The following is a 13,465-nucleotide window of genomic DNA, read 5'->3' as shown; positions in this document are numbered from 1 at the left end:
GCAAATCAACCAGTGGTAAAGCTCTGAGGAAGTGACTGACTACAAAAAGCCACTTCTAAGAGCGCGCCCTCTTCTGGAGGGGTGAAGAAACCTCATCGTTACGGCCCTGGTACCGCTGCACTCTGTGAAACTAGACGTTATCAGAAGTACACTGAACTTCTGATTCGCAAACTTCCTTTCCAGCATCTGGTGCAAAAAATTGCTCAGGACTTCGAGAGAGATCTGCGCTTCGGTGCAGCTACTGGTGCTCTGCAGGAGGCAAGTAAGGCCTCGCTGGTGGGCCTTCTTAAAGACACCAAACCTGTGTGCTATCCACACCAAACATGTAAAAATTATGCCAGAAGACACCTATCCAGCTAGCACGCCACACACGGAGAATGTGCTTAAGAATGCACTATGATGGAAAACGTTTCATTCTTTAAAAAAAAATTTTTTTTGTCTTCCTGCTGGCAGTTCTGAATGTTAGGTATTTTTTTCCCACGGGGTCAAAAAGTACCTAAGTAAATGATTACAAGTGGAAAAATAGGGAAAAGAAATCAGGGATTGGCAGTTTTTCCATTTTCATTCATGTGTGAATTTCTTAATATAAATGTGGGGACCGAAGGCATTCATGAATGCAAAGCAAAACGTTTCAATGAACAAGCNCATTCATGAATGCAAAGCAAAACGTTTCAATGAACAAGCCTCAGCAGCTCAACTTCATAACAATTATAAATAAACCTGCTATATTTTTCTGGACAACTTGGAGCTTAAAAATTTTTTTTACATTTTATTCATTTACTTGAGAGAGAGAGAGAGCTCACGTGAGAGAGCAAGCATGAGAGGGAGAGTGGCAGAGGGAGACAGAGAAGCAGACTCCTCGCTGAGCACAGAGCCTGACACAGAGCTCGATCCCAGGACCCTGAGATCATGACCTGAGCTGAAGGCAGATACTTAACCCACTGAGCCACCCAGGTTCTCCTGGATTTTTTTTTTTAAACAAGTAAATTTCTTACTGACAGTAACTGTATGGTGTTGGTAGCATTTTATTCACACGGTAGATCTATCCAGTCACTATTCTAAGTTGTCCTACATGCAAGTCCATGTATTTAATGTTGTCTGTCTTCTACGCTGTTCCTATAAGTCTGCTATTAAAACGCATTAAACAGGGCGCCTGGGTGGCAGTCAGTTAAGCGTTTCGGCTCAGGTTGTGATCTCAGGGTTGTGAGAATAAGCCCCACACTAGACTCCGCGCTCAGCACAGAGTCTGCTTAACACTCTCTCCTTTCCCCTTTGCCCCCTCCCACCTACCTGCATGTTCGCCTGCACACTCTAATAAATAAATCAATCTAAATAAATAAATAACACATTAAACTAGGAGCACCTGGCTGGCTCAATCAGGAAAGCATGCAACCCCCCCCCTTTTTTAAAAGATTTTATTTATTTCTTTGAGAGAGACAGCATGAGAGGGGGGAAGGGTCAGCAAGAGACACAGACTCCCTGCTGAGCAGGGAGCCCAATGTGGGACTCGATCCTGGGACTCCAGGATCATAACCTGAGCTGAAGGCAGTTGCTTAACCAACTGAGCCAGCCACCCAGGTGCCCAGCATGCAACCCTTGATCTCGGGTTTGTGAGTTTGAGCCCCACATTGGGTATACAGATTATTTAAAAATAAAATCTTAAAAAAATAATAAAATAAAAATAAATGCAATAATCTAAAAAAATTAAAAATTAATAATGTGCACATAATTACTACTCCTATTATACCATACTGCCTCAATGCATGTATTAAGAACCAATATTTAAAAAATAAAAAATCAGGAAATTCTTCTTTATGCACCAGAGAGGGTCAAAATTCATAATATCTTCATGCAAACAAACTCTGTCCAATTTTTCCCCCCGTAAAACATTCTCTCTGACCAATATGTACTTAATTTCTTCTTAACCCAGGAAAACTCTACCATGTGACTGAAGGAGATAGCATAACTCATTTTAACAACCTTACTGATATAAAATTCCATACTTCAGGGCACCTGCGTGGCTCAGTCGGTTAAGCACCAACTCTTGGTTTTGGCTCAGGTCACGATCTCATAGGTCATGAAATCATGGAGCCCCACAACGGGTCCCACACTCTGCATGGAGGCTGCTTGAAAATTCTCTTCCTTTGACCCTCCCCCCACGCATGTGCCAGTGCGCTCTCTCTCCCAAATAAATTTTTTTAATTTTTTAATTAATTTTCTTTTAAAATTTTATTTATTTACTTGACAGAGAGAGCACAGCAGGGGGAGCAGTAGGCAGAAGGAGAGGGAGAAGCAGGCTCCCTGCTGAGCAGGGAACCCGATGCAGGTCGATCCCAGGACCTTGGGAGCATGACCTGAGCCGAAGGCAAACACTTAACCGACTGAGACACCAGGCGCCCCACAAATAAATTTTTTTTTTAAATCCATACTTCAGGATGCCTGGGTGGCTCAATGGGTTGGGTGTCTACTTTTGACTCAGGTCATGATCCCAGGGTCCTAGGAATGAGTCCTACTTGGGGCTCCTTGTTCAGTGGGGAGCCTGCTTCTCCCTCTGCTTGCAGCTCCCCCTGCTTGTTCTCTCTCTGACAAGTAAATAAAATCTTTAAAAATAAAATAAAAATCCATAATTCAATAATAGTTTCAGAATTCCAGAAATATAGTCCAAAGTGATGCACTTCATTTAAGATGATAAAGGAACTATGAATATTCTAGAAAATCTAAAATACTTCCAATTTGTTTTCTTGAGAGATATAACGGCTCAGGAGTACAGTGTTTCTTAAGTTTTGCAGAAAGTTAAAAAAAAAAAAAAGCTTGATAATTGTTTCTTCCAATTAGAAAAGGTTAAGATTTTTATCCTACTAAATCCAAGCAGTTCAGAGAGATTAACATTTTAATATAGAGTCTTTTCCATTTAAGGAATTCAATTTGTTTCTGTTAAAAAACAAAACAAAAAAACCTTTAGATGCTAAATAAGTTATTTAAATGCATAAGTGTTTAAAATAAGTGCTCAGAAGAGTATCTGACACATTTATAATGAAAAACTACTGCATTTAATTCCTGCTTGCCAGTACATCCTATAAATCATAGACAGTGTCATTTTTTAATCTTGTACACGCTTTGCATTTTAACTCTGAGATCAATGAATTCACAGTTAAATTTTATGTTTGGCTGACAACATACTTCAAAAGGAAATGTAAAGGAAATATGAAGTTCAATCTAGCTGGATGGTCTTTAAAACAAGCAAAAGTTGCCTCTCCAGTACCTCAGGAGTAGAATGTCCTTTCCTGGACCTGATTTCAGAACTATAGATTATTCATCAGCTTCTACTTCTCAGCTGTTCTTATAACTAAGAATTCTCTTTGATGGCTTACCTCTTTAACAGTGAACATTTCACCTTGTGCACCTGCTGCCTGCAAAATCTTCAAAAGTGGCTGTTTTGGTCGTACCTGATAAAAACATAAAATAAACCTGCTATTTACATTCCAACTAGATTGGTTTCTGAAACCCTACGGAACAAGAAAACCTCCTTAAATATATTTTTTTAAACAAACCCTCATAGACACTTACCATCTAACAACATACAATCTTCCAATACATACAATAATAGCAGATAATCAGACTACTATTTGCTTCCTTCCTGAAAAATCACATTTTCAAAAGACAGCACATTCACACCTACTAGGATGGCCATAATAAAAAGAAAAAAGAAAGCAAAAATAAATATTGGCAAGGGTGTGGAGAAACTGGAACCCTTGTGTACTGCTGGTGGGAAGATAAAATGGTTCAGCTGCTGTGAAAAACAGTTTGGCAGTTCCTCAAAAAGTTAAATGCAGAATTACCATATGACCCAGCAGTTCCACTCCTAGGTATATATACCCAAAAGAACTGAAAGTAGAACTCAAACAAGGATTTGTACACCAGTGTTCACAGGAGCATTATTCACAAGAGCCAAAAGATGGAAACAACCCAAATAGCACCGAAAGGTGAGCAGATAAACCAGATGTGGTATAAACACACAAGGGATAGTGACTTTGACATCTCTTGCCTCTGACTGTGGAGTCTGTCTTTAGCCAAACAGTTTTATATTTAAAATGTTTATGGTCAAATTTGTCTCTCTCTTCCTCTTATAGCCACTTTGGTTTTGTCTTAAGCCCCCCCTCATCCTAAAGTTTCCCAAGCATTTCTTAATTTTTCTTCTAATATTATTTCACTTTTTACATTTAAATCTTCATCTATCTGGGATTTGTTTTTGTACAAAGTTTGAGGTCTTCATTTGTTTCCTTCCAGAGATGGACAATTACATCAAAACCATCTATTATATAAGCTACAGTTTCCCCCATCAAATCCAAATTCCACCTTTATCATATACTAAGGTACATAATACTAGACATTGTACAACGTTTTTATATGTTAGAGGAAAAGATCTGGAACGAGATACACCAAATTAATAATAGTGTTGTCTTAGAGGGAAGGGACTTTGGGAGAAGAAGGGAAAAGATGGTGAAGGAGTCCCTATAGATAAAAACTTTATAAACACATTATAAAATTGAATTGTTTTATAAGAATACATTTGCTATATTTACAATTTAAAATTAATTTTTAAAGTAAACAAGCTCGTTAAAATGAAGTGAGATGGAAAACAAACATATAACTTGACCCCAAATTCTCCACTAGCCACCCATACCCTAAAACACAAGTTTTCAAAATGTACCATATTTTAAGCAATCTGTAAGCTCCCCAACTTTATTTAATCAATAATCAATTCAAATTTTTAGCACTGACACCATTTACTAGTTTCCCTAAGATGACATTTAAAAAATAATCCTTTCTGCTCTACATAAAATCCAATCAGTGAAAGTCACCTACATGCTCCAACTCAATTTTTTAAAAGCTTACAGAAAACTAGGAATGCCTAAAAATGATTTACCTGATTGGTTTGTTCTGGAGAGATTCTGCAAGCACTGTCAGAAGTTGAACACTGGGCAGAAGTAGAAAATGATGTCATTTTGGCAGTGAAGAAATTACCGTCTGCTGATAAATCTAAAAGGAAAAAAAATTATGAAACCTCTTCTAAAGCAGAAAATTCTCACTTTAAGATTTATAAAATAGCAGCCAGCAGAAGTTAAAAAAAAAAAAAAAGACACACATATCAGAGCGCCCTACACAAATGCAATATATCCATATGAGGTTCTTGATACTCTTCTGATCCCTAAGTTCAGATCCTACAAAAAACTGAAGCACTTAATTAAGAGTCAGAGCCATCTACGCTTTCCCTCAGGTGAAGCCTGAAACAGAAACAGGTTCAGGCATGCTCCAACCTCCACAGTGATTAGAGTGAGTAAACTGTTTTAGCTGAAAGTCAAATTTACAATCATTGCCTTCCCAATGGATATCACGGTTTCAGTAACTCCTCCTCTCTTGAACAGTGCTCAAGAGCACCCCCTGGAAGACAACAGATGTAGAGCTGGGGGAATTACCAAGATTTAGTAACAGATTTACGATTCCAAGAGCACATCAAGAAAAACCTCTGCAACGTGTTGAAACATGTCTTGGCAAGGAACTGCAGGAAAGTGAGAGTCAAATTACTCTCTAACAGTTAAAGCAGCTTTTATTTATTTATTTTTAAAGATTTTATTTATTTGCCAGTGAGAGAGACAGCCAGCGAAAGAGGGAACACAAGCAGGGGGAGTGGGAGAGGAAGAAGCGGGCTCCCAAAGAGGAGCCTGATGTGGGGACTCGATCCCTGGACTCTGAGATCACGCCCTGAGCCGAAGGCAGACACTTAACAACAACTAAGCCACCCAGGTGCCCCAAAGCAGCTTTTGATACCTGCCAAACCCAAACAGTACAGCAACTAAATACCTACAAAATGGGTTAAGCCAAGGTGGACATTTATCATCAAGCAAAGATACAGCATGAAATGAAATAGAAAGTAAGGTTTAGTTAAAAATTTTCACCTTCTACCATCTTCCAAAAAAAAAAAAAAAGCTATAAGAGGGAAAATAAGATTTTAAATAAACTTGTTGAAGTTTACCATCAGTCCTTTTTCTAGTAAAAAGGTGATAAATGATCAGTGAAATTTATGACAAGCTACATCAAGGAANAGCTACATCAGGGAAAGGGTGAAAAGGGCCTGGAAAAACTGACAAATAGTCTGGCTAAAACTAACAAGATTCCTTAATCTTGTGAGAATACTTACTAACTGTAACAAAATACAAATTCCTCCCTCCCCCATCTGCTTCCCTTGCTACAAAATGGGTAGTCAAATAGATACAAGCATAATTTACAATTTTAAAGCAGCTAGCTTTTAATTAGCATTTCAAACCTGATCTCCCTAAAACCTGCCAGTCCTGCAGTCTTCCCCATCTCAGCTATCAGCAACTCCATCCTTCCAGTTGCTCAGCCATCCTTGATTCCTTTTTCCTTCACATTCCACACCCAGTTCATAAACAAACTCTAAAGCCGTATCTTCAAAACATACCCAAACTCTAACCATTTCTCACCACTTCCATTATTACTGCACTAATCCAAACCACCTCTCTCAACTACACTACCCTTCTAAGGTTTTCTTGCTCCCACCCTTGCGCCTCCAGCTCCTAACTTCCTCCTTTTGTCTGCTCAAATGTCAGTTTACCAAGGAGGCCTCCCATGACTACCCATTTTTAAAACTGCAACTCCCAACCCCCAGTATTCCCTATCTCCTTCCTTGCCTTATTTTTCTTTACTGTCCTTGTTACCAATCAACATACTATGCATTTTAATTATTTGTCACGTAAAACATAAGCAACAAGTGGGCAGGATTTGTATTTATTCATTCATGACTAAATTCCTGGTGCCTAAACTGACAATTACATACACTGTAGAGCAACATGATGGATACAAATACCAGTAACAGTGTGGATGGGGGGTGCCTGCCTGGCTTAGTTGGTGGAGGACACGACTTTTGATCTCAGGATTGTAAGTTCAAGCCCCACATTGGGTCTACACTTACCTAAAAATAAAATCTTAAAAAAATAAAATAAAAATAACAGTGTGGATGGTTTCCAAAATGGTCCCAATGAACAGCACGTCCCAAGTGGCTCTGTGACATTTATCAACAGAATACAGGGAAAGTGATAAGTGCCAATTCCAAGCCTGGCAGCTTCATTTTTTGTGCTTTTGGAGACCACTAAAATCTGACTACTCTACTGGAGACCACATAAAAGGGCCATGTGGAGAGGATTAGTTGTCCAGTTGAGCCCAGCCTTCCAGCCATTCCCTCCAAAGCACCACATATTACAGGACATCCCAACTGCAGCTGTCACCTGACCACAGCTGCATGACAGACAAGAACCATCCAACTCAGTCCACGGAATCATAAGAAATAAATAAAATGGCTGTTGTTTTAACTCACTAAGTTGTTAGGTGGTTTATTACATAGCACTAGATAGTCAAAACAAATGGCAGACTTATGAACAGCTTACTCTGTACCAGGCACATGTATAAACCCATTTAATATTTAAATAACCCTATGGTGTAGGTTAGTATAGTGTAATTATTATTATTATTGTTTTACATCTAAGGCAAGAGAAGCGTACAGATGTTACTTGCCCAAGATAATACAATTCAGTGAACTGCTAGAGTCAAGATTTCAAACTCAAGAGTTCTGAAGTCCACACTTAGTAGTATTTTTCTGGCTGTTAGACCTCAATGTACAGAATTAATCATAATCCTTTCCTTCAACATACTCATTGTTTATCCACACATGGCCCACTTTTCCTTGATTCTTCCTAATGCAATAAGCATCCATAAAGCAGTACTCTTGACAATAACCTATATTTAACTATAATATCCCCTCCCTATCCCATTCCCCTGCTTCTCCCCAACAATTATCCTCATCCTGTTTTGATTTTCTTCCCTTCCTTTTTATGCATTTTACAGCATCAAAATGGAAAGCTAAAGAGTCAATATTTTTAGTTTAGTTGCTTTTAACTTAAAAAAAGCAAGTATAGTAATTCTAGAGATTTTTGTTTCACTAACATTAATTCCTACTGTCGTCTCACTCTTATTATTAACATATAATGTATTAGTTTCAGAGGCAGAGATCAATGATTCATCAGTCTTATACCCAATGCTCATTACATCACGTGCCCTCTTTAATGTCCATCACCCAGTTACCCCACCCCCGACTCCCCTCCCCTCTAGCAATCCTGTTTCTTGTAATTAAGAGTGCTTAGTTTTTTTCTAATTTTTATTGTAAACTAAATATAACATAAAGTTTACCATTTTTAAGTGTACAATTCAATAACATTAAGTACATTCACAATACTACACACCATCACCACTATCCATCTCCAGAACTTTTTAATCACCCAAACTGAAACTGCACCCATTAAACAATGAACTCTCCAATGACCTCCTTTCCCCAGGCCTTGGTAATCACAATCCTACTTTCTGTCTCTATGAATATGTCTATACTAGATACCTCATGTAAGTGAAATCACAGTATTTGTCCTTTTGTGTCTGGCTTATTTCCCTTAGCATAATGTTTTCAAGATTCATCCATGTCATAGCATACTTTAGTTGTCATTTGACTACTGTATAATATTCCAGTGTGTGATGAACATTTGGGTCATTTCTAGGTTTTCACTATTATGAATAGTGCTACTAGTAATATTCTTGTACATTGCAAAAAAAAAAGTGTCTCTTGGGTATATCTATAAGAGAAATTGCTGGATCGCAGCATATATGACTACTCAACTTTAGGAACCGATACTGAACTGCTTTCAAAGTATTTGCAACAATCCACAATCCCATCAAGAATGTGTTAAAATATCCTGTGAATCCACCTCCTTTCCATTATTTGATGTCATAAAACTTTTTAATTTTTGCCAAATAGGTATGGGCTTGATTTTTTTCTGTTCACTAACGATAATGATGCTAAATCTGTTCATATGCTTAGCAGCCTTGTGTTTCCTCTTCTATGAAATATCAGTTCATGTCTTCTGGACATTTTTCTAATTGATTTTGTTATACTTATTAATTTATAACAGTTCTTTATGTATTTTTAACATTAGCCCTATGTCAATTGGGTGTCCTGCAAATATCTTCCCCTAACTTGTAACATCTTCTCCATTTCCTAGAAGGTGCTTTTACAAAAACTTAATTATAATAAAATCAAACTTATATTTATCAACCTTCTTTTTTATAATAATTTTTATTTTGTTATGTTAGTCGAATCTTCTCTTTTTTAGTCAATGACCTCTCTGATTTAAGCAATCTTTTATTCCCCAAGGTCTCGTATTCACCTATACTTTCTACTAAAATTTGTGAGTGTGTGGGGTGAAAGGATGACTTTTTTTTAATGACATTTAAATTCTTAATCCATCTGGAGTTTACTTTTTTCTTTTGAGGTCAATTTTACTCTTCTTCCCTATAGACAGCCATTTTTTCCAGCTCAGTTTATCGAACATGCATTTCTTTCCTGACTGCCAGCCACCTATTTTGTATACCAAAATTTCCTTAAATACATGGGTGTTCATGAGTTCTGTTCTATTCCTCTGATCAATCTCCCCCAGCTTTCACATTCCCACTGTTCAATCAATCTATGTTCATTCAATTTAATACTGTCTTAATTCCTATCTTATAATGAATCTTGCTATCCAAAAACAAGTCTTCTCTTCCCTGTTCTTTTTTAGAAGTGACCAGCTATTCTTAACCCCCTAACTTTTTAAGTTTTCAATTTTAATTCCAATATAGTTAACATACAGTGTTCTATTAGTTTCAGGTGTGCAATATAATGACTCAACAATTCTATACATTACTCAGTGCTCATGATGATAAGGGTACCCTTTAATCCCCATCACCTATTTCACCCAACCCCCACCCACTTTCCCTCTCCTCTGGTAGCCATCAGTTTGTTCTCTATGAGTCTGTTTTCTTAGTCTCTTCTTTTTTTCCTTTGCTCTTTGTACTGTTTCTTAAATACCACATGAGTGAAATCATATTTGGCTTTCCTCTGACTTATTTCTCTTAACATTATACTCTCTAGCTCCATCCATGTTGTTGCAAATGGCAAATACAAATGACTTCTCTTTTATAGCAGAATACTCCAATATATTGTGCATATATACCAATCTTCTTTATCCATTTATCTATTGATAGACACTTGGGCTGCTTCCATAATTTGGCTATTGTAAATAATGCTGCAATGAACATAGGGATGCACGTATCCCTTTGAGTTAGTGTTTTGTATTTTGGGGGTAAATAGTAATACAATTACTGGATCATAGGGTAATTCTATTTGTAACTTTTTGAGGAACCTCCATACCATCTGCCACAGTGGTTGCACCAGTTTGCATTCCCAGCCCCTTATCTCTTCCATATAAATGTTAGTATCATCTTTACCCAAAGTTCCATAAAAATCCCTGTTGGGATTTTGAATGAATGAAATTACACTTTACATACAGATCAAATTGTTTTCTAATCATTAACATCATATATTTCTCAATTTATTAAAGACTTATTCCTTTTAGTAAAATTTTGTAATTTTCCCTTTAAGAGATTTAACATGTTTGTGTTAGAATAATTTCTAAAGTTGGTATTTTTTTTTTTTTAAGGATTTTATTTATTTGACAGAGAGACAGCCAGCGAGAGAGGGAACACAAGCAAGGGAAGTGGGAGAGGAAGAAGCAGGCTCCCAGCGGAGCAGGGAGCCCGATGGGGGGGGGGGTTCGATCCCAGGACCCCAGGATGGGGGGCTCGATCCCAGGACCCCAGGATCAGGCCCTGAACCAAAGGCAGATGCCTAACGACTGAGCCACCCAGGCACCCCTCTGAAGTTGACATTCTAATACTACTGTGATGCCTCCCTTTTCATTATGATTTTGCTTATATACAGAAATACAATGACTTTCATTTGTCTTCTATCCAGTCACCTAAATTATGTAATTATTTCTGTTTGTAGATGCTTCTGTTTTCTATGTAAATGATTATATCATCAGGAGATAATAAAATCTTAACCCCTCCTTTCTAATTCTTACGCTCCTAATTTCTTCTGTCTTACTTTACTGCTTAGGACTATCAACACAATGTCAAATACACCCGATAGTGGGCATCTTTGTCTCTGATTTTAAAGGAAGTGATCCTAATGTTTCCCTGTATGTTTTTCTGGTAATGTTTGTTGTTCTTTAACAGTTACTCTTTATCAGTTTAGAAGGGTTTCTTTTCAACCTCATTAATTAAAAATATATCATGGAAAAGTAGTTTTTATAAAACATTCTTTCTGAATCTATTGAAATGATCAAGATTTTTTCTTTTAGGGGCGCCCGGGTGGCTCGGTCGTTAAGCGTCTGCCTTCGGCTCAGGGTGTGATCCCAGAGTCCTGGGATCGAGCCCCGAATCGGGCTTCTCCACTGGGAGCCTTCTTCTTCCTCTCCCAGTCCCCCTGCCTGTGTTCCCTCTCTCGCTGGCTGTCTCTCTCTGTGTCAAATAAATAAATAAAATCTTTAAAAAAAAAAAAAGATTTTTTTCTTTTAATCTATTAAGGTGGCGCCTTTTGAATTTCATTTATGGATTTTCTAAAATTAAATCCTTACACACCTGAGATAAACCAAACCTGGTTTGGGGGTATTATCCTTTTTGTACACTGTTGGTTCTGATCTGCTACCTTGTTTAGGTTGTAAAGTCTGTATTAGGGAGTGAAATGGGTCTACAATTTTCCATGGTCAAGTTTTTGTCTAGTTTGGGTGTCAGGGCTAGCAGGCCTAATAGAATAAATTGAATAGTCCCTATTTTTCTACTGCCAGGGGAAAACAAACTACAAAATTGAGATGTTCTGGTCCTTGAATGATTGGTAGAATTCACCTTTGAAACATAAAACTTGGTGTTTTCTTTGTGGGAAGATTTTTAATCACTATTTTAATTTAATAAATATTAGATTATTCAAGCTTTTTATTTCTTCTTCCATTTGTCTAAGTTTTCAAAATTACTGGCATATAGTTGATAGTATTCTTTTAATCTGTGTACAGATGCATCTCCTTTCCATTCATGATACAGTATCTTTCCTTATTACCTCTTCTACTTTTTAAAAATGTATTCTGTTGATCATTTCCCAAATTCTTAAGTTGGACATTCAGCTTACCCCTTCTAATTTGAATATTTAAGGCTACAAATTCCTTCCCCCTGCCATCCCTGCAGTATTTTTTAATTTTGCCCACAGGTTTTGCTATATAAATTTTTTATCATTCAGCTGTATTTTTCAATTTTCACAATTTTTTAAATCCCTAAGCTTGATAGCTATGTCTATGCATACTGTATTTTCTAAACCTACATTTTTGTGATTAACTCCTAATTTAACAGCACTGTTGGGAGATATCCTCTCTGTAAAATCCATTCTTCAAAATTTTTAAGGCTTTCACCTGGTCTAGTTGGTGATCAATTCTATAATGTATGCTTGCAAAACTCTATGTTATTATGTTGAGCCTGTTGGCTTTTTATAATCTTATATATCTACTAATTTGTTAGTCTGACCTACAAATAATTAAGAGAGATGTAATGAAATCTCCCACTATAATGGTGGATTTACCCATTTATCCCAGTGTAGCTCTATCAGTTTTGCATCATTTATTTTAAGGACTTCCAATCAGAGGCATACATGCTTTAAACTGCTGTATCTTCTTGCTGAACTGACATATTATTGTCATTATACTGTCATTATATACGGATTGTCATTATATAGTGATTCTTTCCATCCCAATTAAGATATTCGNCTATAATGTATGCTTGCAAAACTCTATGTTATTATGTTGAGCCTGTTGGCTTTTTATAATCTTATATATCTACTAATTTGTTAGTCTGACCTACAAATAATTAAGAGAGATGTAATGAAATCTCCCACTATAATGGTGGATTTACCCATTTATCCCAGTGTAGCTCTATCAGTTTTGCATCATTTATTTTAAGGACTTCCAATCAGAGGCATACATGCTTTAAACTGCTGTATCTTCTTGCTGAACTGACATATTATTGTCATTATACTGTCATTATATACGGATTGTCATTATATAGTGATTCTTTCCATCCCAATTAAGATATTTGGTCCTAAAGTGCTTAAATTTAATCTAATATTAGTGAGGTCATGCCAGCTTTTATTAATTCCAGGTATGTATTTTCCCAATCTTTTACTTTGTTTTTACATGCCCTTAAACTTTTGGCGTGTCCCTTGTAAAAAACATGTATTGGGACTTTGAATTTTTTAATCCAATTTGTCAGTTTTTACCTTTAACTAGTAAATTCAGTCCATTCACTCTAATTAGTATATATGGATGTTTCCACCACCCTGATTTAGCATTCTAGTTTGTTCTATCCTTCCTATGCTTAAGATGTTTTTACTTTTCTTATTCTATCTCAGGGGCTAGTAAGAGGTTCAGTATGATATCATCTGGACTTTAAATGCTAGGAGATATATATATATCTATATATATAT

The 13,465-nt window shown here is 36.8% G+C and overlaps 1 protein-coding gene across 8 annotated transcripts in view; it reads right to left on the bottom strand.

Moving 5' to 3' along the window:
- MDM4 (MDM4 regulator of p53) overlaps positions 1 to 13,465 on the bottom strand; it is a 39,706-nt gene that overhangs the window by 17,707 nt on the left and 8,534 nt on the right. For all 8 annotated transcript variants that reach the window (XR_004627352.1, XR_004627353.1, XR_004627350.1 and 5 more), the window contains 2 exons: positions 4,928 to 5,040; positions 3,372 to 3,446 (listed from right to left, as the gene is read on the bottom strand). Coding sequence is in view for 5 of the 8 variants with exons in the window: in XM_002918199.4 (XP_002918245.1) it covers positions 3,372 to 3,446; positions 4,928 to 5,005 (153 nt within the window). In the remaining 3 variants the exon portion in view is untranslated. The remainder of the gene's footprint in view (positions 1 to 3,371; positions 3,447 to 4,927; positions 5,041 to 13,465) is intronic.

The sequence above is a fragment of the Ailuropoda melanoleuca genome, chromosome 8 (genome assembly GCF_002007445.2).
Source record: "Ailuropoda melanoleuca isolate Jingjing chromosome 8, ASM200744v2, whole genome shotgun sequence".
In the NCBI taxonomy this organism is placed as follows: Eukaryota; Metazoa; Chordata; class Mammalia; order Carnivora; family Ursidae; genus Ailuropoda; species Ailuropoda melanoleuca.
The sequence above is the reverse complement of the archived record's forward strand: the minus strand, read 5'-3'. Positions and strand labels throughout refer to the sequence as shown.